At 50.0% G+C, this 20,289-nt stretch overlaps 1 protein-coding gene and 1 long non-coding RNA gene across 2 annotated transcripts; one reads left to right on the top strand and one right to left on the bottom strand.

Moving 5' to 3' along the window:
• Positions 1–3,293: 3,293 nt before the first annotated feature.
• LOC146759369 (uncharacterized) lies at positions 3,294–4,629 on the bottom strand. The gene is made up of 3 exons (XR_014932420.1): positions 4,459–4,629; positions 4,113–4,183; positions 3,294–3,699 (listed from the first exon to the last, which is right to left on the bottom strand). It is a non-coding gene; the product is annotated as an uncharacterized LOC146759369 (long non-coding RNA).
• Positions 4,630–15,561: 10,932 nt separating this feature from the next.
• Positions 15,562–18,559, top strand: LOC146759368 (uncharacterized). The gene is made up of 8 exons (XM_085510640.1): positions 15,562–15,656; positions 15,838–15,957; positions 16,484–16,607; positions 16,935–17,021; positions 17,105–17,209; positions 17,521–17,660; positions 17,838–17,905; positions 18,384–18,559. The coding sequence occupies exons 1-8, from the start codon at positions 15,603–15,605 to the stop codon at positions 18,475–18,477; spliced, it is 792 nt and encodes a 263-aa protein (XP_085366766.1). The 5' UTR covers positions 15,562–15,602; the 3' UTR covers positions 18,478–18,559.
• The last annotated feature ends 1,730 nt before the right edge of the window (positions 18,560–20,289 follow it).

Genomic DNA, 20,289 nt, shown 5'->3' with positions numbered 1-20,289 from the left:
TTTCAGTGCTGACTACAGCCCTTTGGAGTGACTTTCATACACCCACGTCCTTCTGGTCCAGGGGGACTCTGAGCACTTGGTTAGTTCCACCTCATGTTGTGAGGAAAACAGCAAAAGCCTCTATAAGGGCATGCAGTAGCCAAAACCTGGATCAGAATGCTCCTCCTGTAAGACCTTAAAGCTTAGAAAATGTAACAGAACTACTAGGTTTGCCATCATTGCAAGGTGGCAACAGCCCTCTTTGTAGGCTGAGGGTGCAGAACTCACTGCCTCAGCCAAAGTCAGATGTGCATTCTGACAGTTACTGGTGACACGCATTTCCTGCCCTGCTTAGAAAAGAGGTGTATTTTGTGCTCATATAGGAAGTGTTCAAGAAACGTGTAGATGCGGTAGGCAGGGCATGGTTTAGAAGGGAAATATTGGTGGTAGGTGGACACTTGGATCATTGGGGATCTTTTCCAACCTTGGTGATTTGATGATTCTAATTTAAAGGAGAAAAGACAACTTTTTAAAGTAATCTGGAAGGTGAAGTGCAAATGTCCAATCACACAGGGATGATCCCAGTTTGGAATCCAGCCTCTGCCCCTTCTGCTTTGGGTGCATGAGCTCCTTCCTGATGTAGCAGCTTGCTGGCTCCCTCTGCACCAGCCAAGGGAAGTGTGCCATGTGAGTGAATCTAATGCAGATGTCAGTACACAAAGAGGGCAAATAGGCCAGCACAGAACCTTTCAGCATCACACCACGACCACCCAACAGCAACCTCCAGAACTATGATTAACAAATAGCAGTAGGATTTACCTTTTCCTCCATGACTGGCAATGACTGCAGCGACAAACGTAACAGCCAAAACAGAGCAGCAATTGCACAAAAAGCAAGACAAAAAAAAAAACAACAAAAAAACACAACAACAACTATTAGAGAATGAAGGTCATGCAAACATGCAGCCCTATCAGAGACAGCGAATGCATGCACTTTTATTCATACTACTTGGAGGTGTGCACTGTTCCCATTCCCCTCCTCAGATGGCAGCACACACACACACCCCTCAGCAGTTCTTGCACCATCTTCTCTCAAGTGACAAGGAAGCACCCTTGGTGCATTTACAGCCTTATGCAAATATGTATTTACACAGTCTACCATATAAAACACACCCAAGCACATCCACAGGTGAAGGTAACCAAATGCACTCACAAACATGTAGGAAGACATTGAGAGATTACACCCATATCCCCCCCAAAACACATCAGTGTACCAACTCACAAGTGCTGGTGTTCACCCACACGCAGCTGTGCAGACACAGGACCACACAACCCTCAAAGGCACAAACATACACAAATACAGCACACATGAACAGCCCAAAGCTTGAAATGAAGGAAAACGACCCACTTCCCAGCTGCTGTTCCTACAGATTCAGATGGAGGCCTGGCAAGGGCTGTGACAGACACAGCGAGCTGCTCTTTCTTCCCATTCTTCCAGGAACTAGCAACACGTTACATGGAATAGCATCCCTCCAACATAGAGACAATCCTCAGTGCAAGGTTTGTCCTTCATACCAGAGAACGGGGTGTGGGGGGGCAACCAGCCTAACACACTCCAACCATTACAGCTGTGATCAGGATTGGTTTGGGGCAGAGGAAAACAGAAACAACCTATTGAGGGAGCTGTCAGGAACACACACTCTCACAATCCTAACAACCTACTGGTTCTTTTCACCCCATATCTTCTCTTTCCATACCCATCATGCCTGCCTCCATTCACCTACAGAGGCCACCATCCAGCTTCTGCTCTTCTTTCCTTGTATAGATTTCTATATTTTTCCACTGGTCTGCTAGAAAAGCATTACCTTCAGATGGGAAAGGGTTACACTGTATTCTGTAATCAGTTTTATTTTTCTAAGCCACTCTCTGACATGACACCAATTTACTGCTCTGCAGAAAACACAGCACTGAGAACTTACTATATGGAAAGAACTCAGCCAGATCAGAATGTTCCTATTCCAGTTCCTTTTAGATCCGCTACAGATTTGTGCTGTCCTTCAGAGTTTGTGCAGGAGAAAGCCTAGATAAGTCTCTCTGCCTCTGGAGTTTAGGGTATAACTGCTTCAAACTGCTATATTGCTGCCCCTGAAACACTGCTGGATATTCTCCATGGCAGGAGAGCTGAGCTGCTCTCTGCAGAACAAAAGAAACAGGACCACACACTGACACTTGGCTTCCTGCAATGCTGCACCCTGCCAGCTCAGCAATTCCCAGCTCCCCCTGTTCCCAGCTGAGACATGGAGATGGCAACAAGACAGAAACGCACACATCAGCACAGCTGTTCTTCCTACAAACATTCATACCTTTCAGGTAGGTGGGAGAGGTGAGTTGGACTGAACAAAGACCTAATCCACCCTGTTTCTCCTTCACCATGGGTGTGCCTAAGAGCTTGTACAGAGACATCTGACAGCAGAGGCACACAGCCCAGCAGAAGTCTCAAACATGGATGTTCTGCAGTTACAGAGCCCATTTTCCTTCAGCATCCTCCCTTCCTTCTAACACAATGTTACGTTACCAACAGCTGTGAACAAAACTCCCGTTCCCCCCAGCAGCCCTGTGTGCACACCAGTAAGGCACCAGCACAGAACCAGAGGCTGACCCCCAAACCTTCCCCTCACAGCACGATGCTCGGGCAGGAGGCCAAGCACTGGCTGGGGAAGGAACATCACGTCTGCAAGGAATCGGGGAGCAGTTTGTGTCTCTCTTGCTCTCTCCTCTGCTGTTTTACAATACACAACCAAAACCTTGATGATCTGAATTCCTTCCCAGGCACTCCAACCCAGCAAAAGGAAGCCACAGCTTCCAGAGAGCTTATATTGTTTATTTCAAGACCTGACACTTCCTTCCACTTTCTTTATCCCAAACCTAATGGACACACTAGTATTTAAATGTTACGGATCTAAACAGAAGGTACTAAAATAACCTTATTTTTATAAAATAGGAAGAATATTTCTTCTTTTCTTCATTTGAAATTATCTTTTTATATGTGGTTTTAATAGAGTGGTTTTATATACTGCACTTCATTTCCTGCTACTGCCATTCCTTTAAACAGAGGCTGGCTCTGATCACTTTGGTGCTATGAAAACAGAGGGGAAAAAAACAAAGCACTTTCATGGGCATAAGTAGATCTATTGAGTGACTGACTCAGATAAATCTTCCCTTAAGAAACTGGGGAAGAAGTTACATAAAGGCTAATGCGTTTAACTACTCCAGTTTCGCTGGCTATCACACATGCACACAGACACACACAAATGAACACTCTCTTCCATCCCCATCCATTTTATGGATCAGTCTTATACATGATACCTGAGAACACAAACGTTGCTTTCCAGAAGACGTCCATCTGCAGCAGCACAATGAAGTCTAAGCTTTGTAACAGAACACAAAAAACTCCTCTCTGTCAAACCTTAGAGAACTTATCCACAACTCACCCTCAACCCATTACAAAAAGCTTCAGGTACAATCCATGCCCACAGGGAAAGATCCTTTGGTTTCTTTCTCTTGCAAATATGCACTCATTTGATAAGTTCCTGGATGGCAAACATTATATGGAGAGGTTATGGCCCTACCTTCTCCCAGGTACACTGCCCTCAGTTTGATTATTTCCCACAACCTGCTGCATCTTGGATCGTTCGATGTGTTCCAAATAGGTCTGGATCATCTGAGAAGAGGAAAAAATACGTGAGGCAAACAGAATAAAACAAAAGACTCCATTGGACTCCATGATCATTATGGGTCCCTTCCAACTTGGGATATTCTGTTATTTCTGTTTTTTGAATATTGTTTTCCAGCATTTACTTCCAATTCATTAAAATTTCTTTTAAAAAGTGCTATCTGATGTTCAGACAGAACCTCCCGTGTTCCGGTTTGCACCCTCTGATTCTTGTTCTGGCACTGGGCACCACTGAAAAGAGCATGGCTTCATCCTCCTTGCACCCTCCCTTCAGATAATGTTGATGCTCTCAAGTTTCTGAAGCTCTAGTCACTGTCAGGATGAAAAACCCAATTCTCTGATGTGGTTTTATGGGTAAGCTAAGAGTTTGTTTATTTGGAAGGAATCAGGCAACAGCTTACCTCTGTGTGACGCTGATGTAAAGCATTATACTCTTTCTTCATTTCTGATTCACGCTCCTCCAGCCGTGAAACTGCCAAGAAAAGATTCCACCCATCAGCTAACATACAGATCTAGACATGCTCCATGCAAGAGAAGCAATGAAACCTGCACTACACTAGTGTGGATATGTCGCACCCTGTAGATTGCTCTGATTTTTATACCAAAGAAAGGGACAGCCACAGATTTCAGGCTTTCCACAAACTACATTAAAACAAACAAGAAAAAACAGCACATGAAGAATATCTGCAAGTATATGCTCATGGAAAGCAAACTACATAATCGTATCTGGTGCACAACTTTGCTTACTCTGATCTGCATAGTTTTTGGTCTTCAGCTCCAACTGTCGAGTCTGAAATTCAAGGTGTTCCACTTGGATTTGTAGCTCTTTCTTCTGCTGTTCCAGTGCATCTTCAAACTCTATGAACTTCTGTACAGGGAAAAACCAGAGAAGGAAGCAAGGATGAGGAACAGACCTAAACGTATTTGACTTTTCCTATTCTCTCCTCCTATACTATGTGTGCGTATATATACATATATATATGTACACACACAAAAAAAGCAAGAGATAAGAATTTCTATGTGCTTTAAGTTAAAACAGCATTTACTCAAGCTAGAAATACTTATCTTCTAAAATAAAGTAAAAGATGTACTTTGTGTATCATTAAGATATAATCTGCTGGCCAATGCAAGTTATGTAAACCAACACGGTTCCATCATCTTCAACAACACCTTTATCATGCTAGGCTGAATTTGGATTCCTGTTAGTTTTATGTCAGAAAAGCCAAATTCTGTGTCTACGGTCACGCATTTAGAAGTGCCTACGTCAGAAATCTCCTTCAGACATCAGAAAGTTCCCACTATTAATGATGTTGCATCTAAATTTTGCAGGAAACATAAAAGCCTTGTGGAAAACCAACCCACAACCGTCACACCTCACAGTCTCCTTTGCAATCCACTTCCCAGATCTCAGACCAGAGGTTTTTTCAGGCACACATCAGAGAAGGGGTAGAGAGTTACATGGTAAAAACCAGAGCAACTTTGACAGGTGATTCTATAAGGATGGCACATTCAGCTCCAGAGCTGCTAAGAAAAACTTGAGTCTTACTTTTTCAGTTCTGTAAGTTGAGTTATGCCTCAATTGGTGCAGAATGGAAGCAGTGAGTGATGAGACCTCACAGCAAGAAAATCCCGGCCAGTCTTCTCTGGGCATCAGTAAAAAAGAAAAAGTTCTAACCAAGACAGCCACACTGAGCAACAGGCCTAAAGAAGCCATTTCACTTGGTTTGGACTGGTTGAAGCTATGCTAAGAAAAGCAGTATTTCCCTCTGCCCCCTCTCAGGGTTTGCTGGAAGCACTCCATGCTAATGCTCTGTTGACAAACTTCCAATTACAGCCCAGCGCTAAATCCCTCTCCCTTCTCACTTGCTTGGCTTTCACTCTTGTGCAGCTCTCCTGGCACAAGGTGCCCATCTCTTCCCAGCTCCCCACCCAGGCGTGTGCCACCCAGCCAGGCAGGAATTGTGCTTGGAGTAGCAATAAACTTTAACTGACTCTAAGGAAAACATTCACAGAACTCTCAACAGTAAAACAGAAAGCAAAAGAAAGCAGGAGACCAATTTTATTCCCACTATGTAGGTCAACTTTAATAGGATTCCTGGATTTGCTACCGTTGCTTTGGTTTAGTTTAGTGAAACCGATTGGAAGATTAAACATTCCACACTAAGGCTCTTCTTAGTCTTGTCTGTCTTGCAGCCTCAAAGTACTCAAACAAACTGCAAACTAGCAATGAGCCGACCACGTGGAGAAGAAACAGAGACAGCAGCATTAAAAATTAATGCCACTCTAAGTGTTCTCAGGGAAGAAGAGCATCTCAGGTGAGTGCACTGCAGCAATATCCTGCTCCATCTCCTACGGAGATCGAACACCAGCTCTGGGCACAGGGACCCAACGGCTCCTCACTCTGTCTGGCTCCAAAACGCTTCTTGGCTGTTCCTCCATCAGAATCTCCCAGCCAGTGTCTCCCCCTGCATCAGAAAGTCAAGACAAGCAAATAAAGTGGGTGCCGTGGGAGTGGCCACCCAGCAAGCATGGGGACATGGAGGCACTGCTCTCTAAGGAACTGAGAGAGACCTGAAACCCAGCTGCCCTGGTCCTTATGGGTGACTTCAACATTGCAGATGTTAACTGACAGTAACACACAGCTATCTATTTTCCACACATATGTTTACAAACTGCACCAGAACAGAAGGAAGGGATGCCATGGAGCCTGGACAGGCTCAAGAAGTGAGGCCTCAGGAACAGGTAATTCAAATGATGTTGAAGGGAAAATCTTCCTTTCTTTTCTACCCCACTACAATGAAATCAATGGGTGAACTGGAAGAACAAAGAGCCCACTCCCACTTGTCCTGGGAGAGCAAAGCTGAGCACAGCATTACTATTTTTTCCAATCCCTTCATACTTGCTTTCAAAGGATAATTTTCCAGCAGTTATAGGAGCCAGATATATTTTAAACAGTTAGTAATGATGGAACATGATGCTACTGTACACATACAAATTAGTCTTGCTGGAGCCTCTCCCTGGATTTCAAGCAGGATCGCTGGTCTCTAACATCTCAGGATAAGGTTACAACCAGCACCATGGTTCACACGCTCATCGTTAAATGGAAAACAACGAGCACAAAATCATCTTAAGTGAAAGAACGAGTATTCCTCTGCAAAGCAGCGGTACACTGGAGATGGCTGAGCTTCCTGCATTACTGGCTTTCAGAGGAAGAAAATGACTAAAAATAGTAGCATGCGGTCAGAAACCATCATATCATATTAACAATAAATCAGGCAGAGTGAGCTAGGTGTGCATATATGCAGAAATCTTATTATAAGGTCTTAATCTGGGCTGGCTGGCAGCACGTATTACATGCTGACGGGAACAGCAGCAGCTCAGTCGTCACCTTACCCTGCGGCTGGGCAGAGAGCAGCGCTGGGATGCACTGCCCGGGAGAACAGGGAGGATGCACAGCTGGATGCACAGCTGGATGCACAGCTGGACGCACAGCTGGACGCACAGCTGGATGCACAGCTGGACGCACAGGTGCCTGTGAGGAGGGGGCTGTCTGCAGGGCAGGAAGGACTCACACCGCATTCCACTCCCCACCTGCAGGAAGGCTGTCAGCCAGGGAGCCAATGCAGGCTGTGCAGCCTCCAACTCACAATTTGGGGCAGTAATTAACTGGCAATTCGGGAAGTTACGTTGACAGTATTCTGTCTTAGGAGGCCAAGACAAAGAAATAGGGCAGAACCCACTGGTGGCAGGACGCAGTACTGCCTGGTGGGCAGATGCTTTGAGCTACACCCCACGCTCAAATCTTTGCTATCCTCCCCAAAGAGAAACACTCCTCTGAAGGAACACCTCCACCTGCACAGGAGCACACAGCCTCAGTGAAATAACATCCCCTTGACAACTGCAGCCCTTAAGGGCTTTTGCTTCTCTTGCTAATTTCAAGGATTCACAAGCACATCTTTTATGTGTTAGCTACTTTATAGTTGTAGATTGGTCTTCAAATGCTTCTGTGAAATCAAATGCTGTTATTTTGGCATATATCAATAAAAGCATCTCCTGGATTCCTATTCCAAGGGATCTGAGCCTTTTTTTGAAGAATGAGATGCTCTGCCCTTTAAATGCTCTCCATGAAGCAGGCCTGGTGCTATGGCAGAGCCAGGGCAGGCAGATGGGCTCTTCTCAGCCCTGACACAGCTCTGCCCCCGCACACCATGGATCACTGTAGAGGAGCACAAAGGGAGCACGGGCAGCTAACAGAGCTCTTCAAGGCAGCCTTGTGGTAAGTGGGGCTGACAGGGCAGGAGGTGCTACTCGAGTGCAGCAGATGAGACCGGACTGGGAGATGCCACTCATGAAGAGAATCAAAACATCACACAGGAGGAACGAAGCGATGCTGATGGTCAGAGAGGAGCTGGGACTGGGCAAGGGCATGCAAACATCGTGACTGCAATGAGAAGACTTGAGAGAAGGGAGCTGAGCACAAAGCAAAGATGAGCCCCAGGTCAGCTGCAACACAGTGTGAGGAGACAGACAGACGTGCTGCCATCTCCAGCCAACAGGATGTCACACAGGTGAACACGCAGGGTGATCACACCAGATAAATCCTACCATTGTCATTTTGAACAGTGCAACACTCCAATTCATGCTGAAGCCTTCCAGGAAAGCCACCTGCTATTGCAGCCCCACACGCCCAGGGATCAAACCAGGCACAGCCAAGTGTCACCCAAACCAGCTGCACACAGATCCCTCCATGGGGCACTCCAACCTGACCCTCCTCCAGCAGGCAGCGAGCAGAGCTCGGCTCATGCCACCAACACAATGGAGACCAAAGGCAGGACTGGTTTCTATTAATACTTCAAAGGCACAGATATCTCATGGAGGCAGAAGTTACTTGGAGTAAAAGTCAATGCTGGCACAAGAACAAACCAGTAAAAACAGGCTGCAAGTTAAAAAAAAAAAGAAAGTGGAATTCAGGAGGAGGTCACTTTTAGAAGAGCAGACGCAAGAGGTTTAAGTAATGGCTTTAAGACAAAGCCTGATACATTTATGAAGCAGCTTCTGTAATGCAACTGCCTGCAGTGCTGAGGAATGGGCTGCTGAGTCAGCAGGTCCCTCCCAGTTCTGTGCTCCTACAAGTGGGTGCCATCCTAACACCCGCTACAGAGCAGGAAGAAAATTCCTATGCAAGGTCCTATGCATAAGCTGCAGATGTCACTAAATAGTGGGAGCTGCTGGCTCCCTGGAGTGTAGGGAGGCCTTGCAGTGAGAGCTTGATGAGTTAGTGGGATGTGCATTAGGCTCCACATGAGGATTAACAAGGGAAGTGCTGTACTCTGCACTGGGACAGGGCAGCCCCAGCTCTGTGCAATGACAGGAGCGGCACAACAGAGGTGCTATAAAGGAAGGGAAGAAGATCGCTCACCTGGAGCAGAAGATCTCGGATTCACATGGGAAAGCTGCACCAAGGGGGGATCTCCAGAAAGAGACCCTTGCCAGCAGCAGTCAGCCCCTAAATGGGCTCTAGGAGAGGTGCAGCCATTACCCTGCGCTCACACAATGCAAAGCAGGTGGAAGAACACGGCAATACTGAAAAGCTGACGCTGTTCCACAGCTTCAGTGTTTAGGAGGTCAAGGAAAAGAAATGTGACATTCTGAGCCCTGCAATCACAGACTGACTGCACTGCTTCATTTCAAGGGACTTCTGACTTCAGTGCTCTTGTCCGGGTGCTTCTGCTGCCCTATTTTAGAGCAAGTGGAAAATATTGAGTCACTCTGCAGTCAAAGTGTCCAGAAAAGCTTCGCTTTTGGCTGAGAGTATTTTGAAAGATACTGAATGCAACCATCCTGGGGAAATGAGTGGCAGAACATGGAGACAGAAACCTCTGCTTCAGAGGAAGGGAAATGAAGGCTGTGCAAGCTGCCCCAATGGAGCAGGACATGGCTGGGTGCACGCTTATGTAAAACAAGATCTGGTGGTTCTGCAGTAGCGGGAACAGGAGGATACGACACAACTTTTATGCCAGAGAATAACATCCACTGCTGGTTTCAGTTCACTTAACATCAATAAACTAACGATGTAATCAGACGCCCATGACATGATATTGCAATACAGGAACAAATTACTTTGTGATCACCGACTCCCAGCTCCCCAGCATTGCTGCAGCTGTTGAAATGATCATTGATACACGCAAAGAACTCAACAGCAAGGGATTGAACATCGCTCCTGGAGGTGGAACCCCCACTGAAGGTGGGGCTGGAAGCTGCAGACCCAGGACAGGCAAAGCACACAGCGCCGAGTGCTGCTCAGGGACGGAGATGGGCTTCCCCTGCTACAGAAGTGCAAGGCGTGCTCTGGTGGGGGGTGCATTTCTCTGCTTACAATGAGCTGATGAACAGCAGAATTCTCTGTAGCATAAGAGATTTTCACTTCCATAACACGTAATCCACTGCACAGGAAGAGGCACACAGGAAACTGCTGCAGGTAATGGTGTGCTTTGGTCACACACAAAGGGAATGACAGCTGTATCTCACACACGTGAGCTGATAGCAGAGGCTACACAGGGGGCAAAACCCATTTGTTCTCATAGAAGCACATTATCTATTCCTTTCTGCTAACAAGGCCCTATGCAGATACTTTTTTGCCCATTCAGCTCAGATGCACCTGAGGATGACAGAGTGCTTTTACATCTGCCAACAGCACCATGCTGTGGGTCTGAGCATCCCTGCAGGACGTAAATGTTGTCACCACATCTGCTTCCAGGAGCAGGCACAGCAGGAAGCAGCACCCCCTGTACCTGGTAAACTGAGAGCAGAAAGATACGAGTCCAAAGATGCAGGATCCATCCATGAGGCTGTTCCACCCCACGCCCCGAGCCCCACTCCTCCCCAGCAGCAGCACATTTCCAAGTATTTAATTCTCAGAAGCTACAAAATACCGGCTTGTGGAATGAAGTCCCACACTTGGAATTGCTTTTCAATCCCTCCCTGCCTTCATATGAATTTGAAAAGATCAGCTGTAAGTTTTATTAACACATACTTAAAACTTAAGGCTACAACCCAAATTGACCAGCATTAGTACAGGGCGATAAATGTCCTGGGCTCACGTCCTCACCATCCAGCACCCAGAGCACCTCCATTGAAATACTGCACGGCGCTTTACTCTGGAGTCATGAAGGGATTTCATTTACCACATCTAAGCAAATCAAAACCCGACTCTGAGCAAGACTCCTGGGACGGAAAAAACCCTCTACTCTCCCAGTGTTAAAACACAGCCAATACAGACGCATACATTCCTTTCCCAGCAGCTTTGCAAAGACATGCTGATGACACGACAGCATTACACTTCTAGCGGTACCAATGTGTCCGGCACGTCGCAGACCGGCCCTGCTGGAGGCCGGAGCCGCCCGGCCGCGCCTATGGCCAGAAAGATGCCGGTGGTGTCGGCGGACTTGAGCGCTCAGTGCGGAGCAGCGCGCTCAGCTCGGCTCCTTTGTCCCCGCATGAGGCGCTGTGCCCCGATGCCGCCCGCTCCCAGCACCTGCCGCAGCCCCGGGGATCCGGGACCCGCAGCACCCGGGGAAAGGCCGCTGAGATCAGACAGGGAACCATCTCCAGGGCAGGGGAAGTACAGGGAAGACATCAACCATCTGAGGGCCGCGTTTAAACCCGAAACCGGCAGGAATCCTCCAGTCATCCCCGTGCAGCCGGTGTTCGAGCTCGGGGCAGCGCAGCAACGCGGAGCCATTCCCAGCTATTCCCAGCCATTCCCAGCCATTCCCAGCTATTCCCAGCCATTCCCAGCCATTCCCCTTCCCCTCCGCACGGGCTGTGCGGAGCAGATGGAGCGGGGCCGGGAGCGCGGCCTGCGATGCGGGTACCGCCGCAGCACATCACATCACATCGTATCACATCATCACATCGCATCGCATCATATCATCGCATCACATTGCATCACATCCCCGGCCTTTGGCGCTGCGCACAAGATGGATGCCGGGCCCCGTTGGCGCTGGGCCGCTCTCACTCACCTCCTCGGCCTGTTTGCGCAGCACCTTCTCCCACTCGTACTGTGTGAGCAGCTGCTCATTGTCCTCCTGCAGCAGCTCCAGCTCCACCTCGTGCTCCTGGTTATCGGTCAGCACCGAGTCCAGGTTCTCCAGCACCGTCACCACCAGCGGCATCAGCTCCTTCACCACCTCCTCGTTGTAGCAGTGGATGAGCTGCTCGAACTCGCGGTAGATGCTGTTGGCCAGGCCCGACACCTGCTCCGACATCACCGACCCCGAGCAATAGTCGTTGCCCGGGTACCCCCCCACGCCGCCATCATCCAGCTGGATCTCCAGCATCGTGCCAGCCCCACAGCGATGCGCTGCGCCCCGCGTCGATCCGCTCCGTTCTGTTCCGATCCGCTCCGTTCCAATCCGCCGCTGCCGAGACCCACCGCGCTCTGCCCGCCAACGGGACCCAATGAGCCGCGCGGCGCCGCCCCGACACCGAGACGCGGCGCTGAGCGGACGGAGCTGCAGCCGGGCGGGGTGGGGCGGAGCTGCGGCATCCCCGTGTGCGCTGTGCGGGCCGCGCTGCCGCCGTGTGCATGTATGGAGCCGCCAAGGGGCGGGGGGGGGGGAGTCACAGAACGATGCGGGGCCGGAACGAGCCGAGCTGGAGAGCGGCAGGGGAACACCGGGAACACACAACATAACACAACACAACAACACAACACAACAGCACAATACAGCCCGACCCCCAGCCCTGCACGCACCACCCAATCCCGGCGGCGGGGAGCCGAGTCCCGTGAGCTCCGGCAGCGCGGGCCGATATAGGAGCGATATTTCTGGATGGGAGGAGTCAGGAGCTATAAGCTCATTTTGCAGCTCAATTAGTGATGCCCCAAACGCCTCCAGACCTGAACGTCTCTGCCCAGAGCCTGTGAAAACCAGGGCACTCCTGTGCGCCTGCATGTAACAGTAGTTTCAATGTAGGTAATGATCCTTCAAGGTGAAGTGCCTGCGGGTTCTGCAGCAAAAGGGTTTGATGGCCCCATTGAGGCGGGGATGGATCCAGAGAGAAAAACAGGGAAAACTGGCTGCCTGCCATCCCCTTGGTCACCCCCATAGGACCCCACTGAGCTCCAGGCCCTTCTCAGCTCCATTGCTCCTCTCTGGACACACTCCAGGGTCTCAGAGTCCCTAATGCTCCGAAAAAACAATAAAGGAAGTTGTCCAAGGAGAGGTGAAAAGAACCTCATCGCTTATTCACTGCAGGGAAACATCTTCAGTTTGGGGGGTAAACGGAAGAGAAACGGCTGCATAAAATGACAGCTTACAAACAGGAGGAGGCTGTCAGGTGTCACGGTGTTATTAAAGGCCACAAGAGCACGAAGGGAAGGAGTGCAAGAGTGGGATTAGGGCAGGGGAGCTCCTGAGGGCTGCCAGCAGATCTGCAGCCTGCGTTCGATCTGTGTGAAACCCACATGGCACAGTTTGACTTCAGCACATTGGCACATCCTGAGCACAATGGAGTTATTGGTGCGAGGGCAGTGCCTGGGGGATCCCAGCTATTCCGTGCTGTGTAACAGCAGCAGAAAACAGCTGCAGAGAAACCTCAGAGTGCTCTGTGAGATCTCAGCTGCAGCTTATCTTGGGCTTTGGAGTCTGAGCACAGGGACAGCAGAAATCCATCTCCTGTCCTGCACTGAGCTGGGCCCAGCAGGGCAGGCAAACCAGGGCCTGATCTTTGGGAAGGCTCCTGACGTGGATGTGAGTTAGAGCTCAAAGATGAGTGTGATTCCACAATCATTATTGTCATCCTACAGACTCCACGTTACACAAAGCGGAAGGCACTTAAACCTGCCCTAAAAGCATCATTGCAGTGGGAATATCACATCTCACCCGTGATTCACGGCCTTAAGCCCTGCAAACACTTCATTCTATGTGATGTCATTATACCTATATTGCTAGCATGCTGTAGATTCGGTGCACGACGACTTTAAAAAGACACATTTAAGGCTTGTCTCACAGAAAGGAAGAAGTGACCATGAAATATTATTATTTCATCTGAGATGTACTTAGTTATGGAATGGAGCACTGATGAATCATGAGGCAGCTCTGCTCCGAGCATCGTGCAGAGGAGCTCATGGGCTTCTCTGGGACTGCAAACCTCCCTCTGAGGAATCTTAACTGCAAGAAACCTGGCCTGAAGGTTTGGTCCCCATTCCCAGTGTTGTGACAAGAGTCACCTCAGTTCTCTGTTACTTTACTTCAGATAACCCCACTGGGTGACCCTTGTGTTGGTCTCTTACAATTGGATCTAGGAGGTGCTGGCTGCCTGTGTTTATGATGAAAGAGCAGCAGTGATGTGGGTCTGTGTGAGGTCACAGTCATTGCTGGGTTGGGAGGGTTTGGCCCCCAGCTGTCGAGCAGAGCTGGTGCTCTGGTGAGCGTACTGCACACAGACACTGAGCTGTGAGCATTCCTTGTTGGAGATCATCCTTTGGGAGCCCACTGCAGGCACCGCTGCGGCGTGTGTGTGAGCTGGGCACAGCCCGGACTGACCAGGCCAATAAGGTGAGCTGGGTTTGGTGCTGGGCAGCTGCTGGAAGGAGTCTGAGCAGAACAGCTGGGCTGGGGAGGAGCTCCCAGCTCAATGGAGGCCCTTCCGAGTGGCTGTTTGCAGGGGAAATTGATTCCTTGTGAGATTCTGTCACACGTTTTGGTGAGGATGATGAACTGCCATTACTGCCCTGTGTGATGCTGCAGTGCAATGGAAAGCACAGCAGTGATAATGGGGTATCAAAGTCCTGGGCTGCAGCAGGTGAGGATAAGCCCGAGTGCAGCAGCTGTGGGGCACAGAAAGGAAGGAAAAAACTGCTGACCATTGGAAGGGCTCAGGCAGGCAGTGATCTCCAGTCAGACACCCTCACCTGCACTGCCAACCTTTCAGTGATGTCTGGGAGGGGTTTGCATGTGCCTGAGCTGCCCTGGGTTGGCCCTGCCATCCCACCAGGTGCTCAATCTCTGCTTCAAGCCGTGACTGAGCATCGCTGCTACAGCCCTGCAGAACTGCTGCTGGTCCCCAGCCTTTGTTTTAGACATTAGAAGGGAAGGAGAGCACAGACTTCATGGAGTGCAACTTGTGCTTTATTGACCCCCGGATCCAGCACATTTTTAACAGAACCCCCTGAAGTCCTGGTGAGATCCAGGTGCTGAGCTGGGCCGTGGGCTGTGCAGTGACATCACAAGCACAGTGAGCTCACAAGCGCTGCCTGGGGCCACGGCTGCCACCAGTGAGTGCCAGAGCCGTGAGTGCTGCGCAGAGTGTGGACACGCTGTGTCAGCCCTTGTCCCGGCTGGCAGTGACGGTGGTGGTGGCTGCTGGTGCTACCTGCTCTCACTGACGGTGTTGCCCAGCCATTGCACTGGTGTGTTAGCTGGAAGGGAGGAGAACTGCAGCTGTGCCCGGGTAAGCCAGAACTGGAGGTTTCTCAAACGTGTGAGTGGTAGCGCTGCATCCACTGCAGCTGCAGCAAGGGTAGATGATGGAGTCCTTCTCATGGCAGGAACACAAAATGTATGCTGCAAGGTATATAACTGCTGGTGGGATGGAGAACAGCACTTGCTGGGGAAGTCATGGCACTTAGACACACATTGGTTCCAGAGCTGGCACAGTTCTTGCAATCAGCTGCTTCCAAGGCATTGCCCTCCTCGAGAGCCCAAACTGCATCAAAAGAAAGCTGGGAAAATGCTTATTCCTCATGATTCTTCCCTTGTAGGCACTTCCTGTAGGGTTCCGGTCCGAGAGGACTCTTTGGGGATCCAAGCAGTTCGAGCACAACCGTCTCTTTGCAAGAGCAGGGAATTCCTCTGGAGATAACCCAGACGGGCTCTAAGAATTTCACCATGTCTCAGCAAAGAGGCGACTGCTACTTCTACTTCTACTCCACCTGCACTAAGGTACGGTTGACTTTCTTCTGCCTGGGTTTTCTTCCATTTCCTCATGTTGAAGAGAAAGTGGTGGAGCAGGGGAGACCTGCTGGTGATGTTACCCTCATAGCGCTGCTAACAGCCTGGGCTAATGGCATGGACATGTTTCAGGCTGTGCTCTTATTTTCCTGTGGTTTCCTTGTGCTTGCAGGGAGACAGCTGCCCCTTCCGCCACTGTGAAGCGGCTCTGGGGAGCGAACGAGTCTGCAGACTGTGGATGGAGGGCGGCTGCTCGAGGAGTAACTGCAAGTTCCGTCACATGAGGATTGATGTGAGTGTTTGCCTAAAGATGTGCTTTCCAGCTTAGTCTACAACACCACTTTTCATGGCTGTGGTTGGGCTGAATGCACTTCTGCAGGCTGGATATGTTTGCTGTGAAAATCTTACTGGTTTCTGTTTCTAGAGGGGACTGGGAGGAGGTAAAGAAGGCAGAGAATTCAGTGCCTTAGGTATATCACAGCGGGAGATGTTTGCATTAGGAGCCAAAAGCATTTTCTCCCCAGATGCAAAAAGCTCGCATTGCTCAGCCTCCTAAAGCTGCTGGAGCTGGGTGGTAGGAGAGAGTGGCACTGCCCTCCTGCCAGCAGGGCTCGGTTGTGCCCTATCGGGCCTTCTCCATCCTGGATTTCTCCAGAGCAGTTCATTCTGGCTGCTTGGAGTAGTGAAAGGAGGGGCAGGAAATGAGGGTACAGAGCTAAGGCTCCACACAATGGTTTCTGATGGCTGTTGGAGCGCGGCATCTCCCTGCAGACCTGATGTGCCCGTTTCCATGGCCCTTTCTTTCCTTCTCTCTGCAGAAGCAGCGCAGTTTGATTCCCTGCTTCTGGGAGAACCAGCCCGGAGGCTGCCAGAAACCACACTGCGCCTTTCGTCACCTGAAGGAACGCGGTGGGAACAGACCAACTGCACTGCTGAGCCACAGTGAGTGTCCGATGGCGTGAAGCATGAAAGGCTCAATTCTGAATGTCAGTTCTGAGCGGGTGCGGGATGCATGTCACCATTCATTGGGGTGGCAGGGGAGAGTCGTGATAGTGAAATATCCGTCTGTGCTTTGGCTGTCAGAGCAGCGCTGGGCTTTTTCTGGAGTGAGGAAGATGCACTGCAGGTCTGTGCTGACTGCACAGCATTTGGGCAGCGGAAGGCAAATGTAACAAACAGTGCTTGAAAATGTGAAGCTTGTGGTTGACTGTGCTCAAACCTGCCCCCAAAGAGACGCTCATCAATCATTCCTTGTTTCTTTTCTGCCAGAAGTTGACACCAGTGGCCTTCCTCCAAAGAGCGGCCTTGCAAAAAGTCTGGGGAACCAGACAGAGGTTGACAAGGCACCAGAGAGAGGTACAGATACTCAACAGGCTCCTGGGTTTGATGCTCTGTTTTTCTACTGAGATCTGACTGTTCTTTCCCGGGACTCTTTGCAGTTGACATCCCAGTTTCCTCCCATGGCCCGGCTGGACTTAAACGCAAACGGTCGGAGGAGGAGAAGGGAAAAGCGGGGGAATCGCCCTGCAAGAAAAGAGTTAAAGGTGAGCACGAGGAACTCGTTACGGTGCCTCAGAAAAGCAGTGCTGTCATTTTGCATTGCTCTCTGTCAGACTTTTCCTTGCCCTGGATTATTACTGAGTGCAGCTATTGGGTTTCTTTGTTCCTTTGTACGCGTTGTTGGTACACAGAGATGACCGTGTGCAAAACATGGCTGAGAATCCCGGACAGGGCATTGCAATTCCACTGGCCAAATGTATTTAACTTTGTGGAAGGGTGGTGGGACTGATAAGAGAACTTGATCTCTCTTGAGGCGCAGCAAGACAGTACCAGCTCTCTCTTCCTTTTACTTTAGGTGGGCGCAGGGTCTCTGTGAGGCCCATTGATTGGAAAAACACCTTCCCCCCAACGCGGAGACAGAAACGAAAAGCAGCAGAAATTCATCCATCTGCTGCTGAGGACGCGGATGAGCCCCCAGCTAAAAAACTACCAATGGTAAGAGCAGTGGAAAAAGCAGTAGTGGATATGAAAGGTTTACATTGCCCTTGAAGAAAAGGAAGAAATTCCAAGTGTTCTACAGCTCTTCTGTTTCCCTTGAAGGCAGCAGATGTCTCACAAGGTACTTGTGGAAACTCTGACCTGTGCTTCATACTCTGTCTTGTTTCTTCCTAGGAGACTCTTGCTTCAGTCCCGCCCGAATACACCGTGCTCAGCACCGAAGTCATAAAGCTTCCAAGCAGGTGATGACCACAACTTGTTCTTCCTTAATGCCCTTTTCCCATCAGACAGAAGTTCTTTCACACTGGGGGAAAATGGGGTGTTTGAGATGTGTCATGGCATAATGCAACAAAGGAAGAGGTCATCTGAGATCATTGAAACTGCTTTGTCAAAACCTCTGCTGAGTTCATGGGGAAAAGTACCTCAGCCAGCAAGCAGGATTTTGCAGAGGAAGATTTCTTGACATGTTTACAGACAAAGCATTGAGGGTGGCAATGTGTTTCTGCTACAAAGCCCAGCCCCTGATTGCCAGACTCAAACTGCTCTACTTGAACAGATGAAAAAGGCACCTGCTGGTTTCCTTAACTCCAAAGGCAGCCGCAGGTTAATCGAATCACCATCCCTATGTGGGTGTGAGGGGCGGGAGGGTCAACTACAGACCTCAGAGCTGAAAGCACATCTCAGAAATGTCACGTACATTGTTCTTTTCCTTCCCACAAGTCTGGAGCTGCTCCCAGGAAGCCATGCAGACCCCATGGCACAGCCAGAGGAATCCAACACTACATCATGTTCCTCACAAGGGGCAGAAAATTAGCAGCTGAGCTGCACAGGGGCGGGGGAAGCAGCCATCACTGAAGACAACAACCTTGAGGAGCTTCTGATGGAGCTCACAGAAGAACTGGAAGGAGAAACTGATGTGACGTTGAGGATGTGGATGAGCTCCTTCTGGACCTGTCCGACATGACGGCTTAACACCATCGCCTGATTGGACAGTTTAAAACAACAACAATTAAAACCAGCCCTGTTCCTTTCCAGCCCTGCTCCTTTTTGTTGTTACTCTGTGGGTATTTCTGAGACTCTGCACAGTCTTAAAGCCGAGTCAAAGCAGTGACAATCAGCACTGACTGCATCCTGTTCTGATTTCCTTGTGGCTCTGAGTTCAGGTCCTGCACCCGCCGCCAGCTCTGGGTGCTGCTTCAGCATCGAGGGCACAAAGCTCCTCTGTGGGCACAGAATGGCGTCCATCCAGGGCTGAAACTTCCTCCTTCCTTCACCCTCAGCAAAACTCTGCCTTGGGCCCAATGGGAGCTCTGCTGTTCTGATTCCTTGGGCAACCCTTTGAGAAGGCAGTAACAGTGGGCTCAATAACTGAGGCTGAAGCACAGCACTCAGGGCAGGGGCTCATGGGGGAACACAACGACGGGGGATTCAGGAGCTGGGGGCAAAGCCGCTGTGCAGGGAGCGGCCCCAGCAGCCGCCGTGGCTTCGTGGTACCCCGGTGGTCGGGGCCTGGGCGGCCTCTGGCGGCGGCATTGCTGGAACAGCCCTTACGTTCCTTTCCATTCCCTCCCGTTCCCCATCCCATCCCATCCCACCCCATCCCATCCCCATCCCATCTCTATCCCATCCCATCCCATCCCCATCCCATCCCACCCCATCCATCCCATCCCACCCCATCCATCCCATCCCACCCCATCCATCCCATCCCACCCCATCCATCCCATCCCACCCCATCCATCCCATCCCATCCCATCCCATCCCATCCCATCCCATCCCCATCCCGTCCCTTTTCGTTCCTCCCCGCCCACCCAGCGGGGAGGATGCGGGATCATCTATGAAGGTGCGGGGCCGGGCAGAGCTGCGGGGTGTCCGTGCTGCAGGTGCCATTGCCATTGCTTTGCCCCATGTTTGGCTTTAGCGTCCTTCTACTCCATCGGATGGGATCGGACCGCACTCCGCCCGCAGCACAGCGCACTGAACTCACCACACCAGGTCTCCGAGCCTCAGACTCACGGCCGCCATCTTACCGACACCGCACAATGCACCACAGGACAGCACAGCACCACGAGGGGCGGGGGTGGCGGAGACGGTGATTGGACAGTAGCGGTCACGTGGGCGGGAGGGCTGTCCTTCTTGCTGCATAATCAAGTTTCTGCCAGCCTGTAAGACTTCCCCACGTAGATACCACTTGGGAGGTTTCACAGAAGGAATGGATATCTCGCATTCAAATTTGGCTTCTTCAGGCTCAGTCACATCCTCATCACACAGCTCCTTTACTAGATTAATGGATTGCTCTTTAAGAAGGATGGAACAAGAGAAAGCAGATATTTAGAAAGAATGTAAAAAACTCTTACATTATCACCCTACTTACTCACGTCAGCATTACTGCACATGAACACTACACCTATCACCTCAAAATGCCTTAAAAAATCATTAAAAAATAATAGAAAGAAAGGAATATTGTTAAGAAGTCAGACAATAAGACTGACAACCTGAAGAGAGCCCAGATCTTCTGATTCCCAGTTCAACATCCAAATCAAACCATGACCTTCCCATCCCAATATCAAACTCCTCGCATTACAAAATGGAAAAGAGGTTCAATGAAACACGAACACTGATAAATACT

Source organism: Coturnix japonica, chromosome 10, assembly GCF_054131305.1.
Source record: "Coturnix japonica strain WE chromosome 10, WE-NBRP24, whole genome shotgun sequence".
Classification (NCBI taxonomy): Eukaryota; Metazoa; Chordata; class Aves; order Galliformes; family Phasianidae; genus Coturnix; species Coturnix japonica.
The sequence above is the reverse complement of the archived record's forward strand: the minus strand, read 5'-3'. Positions and strand labels throughout refer to the sequence as shown.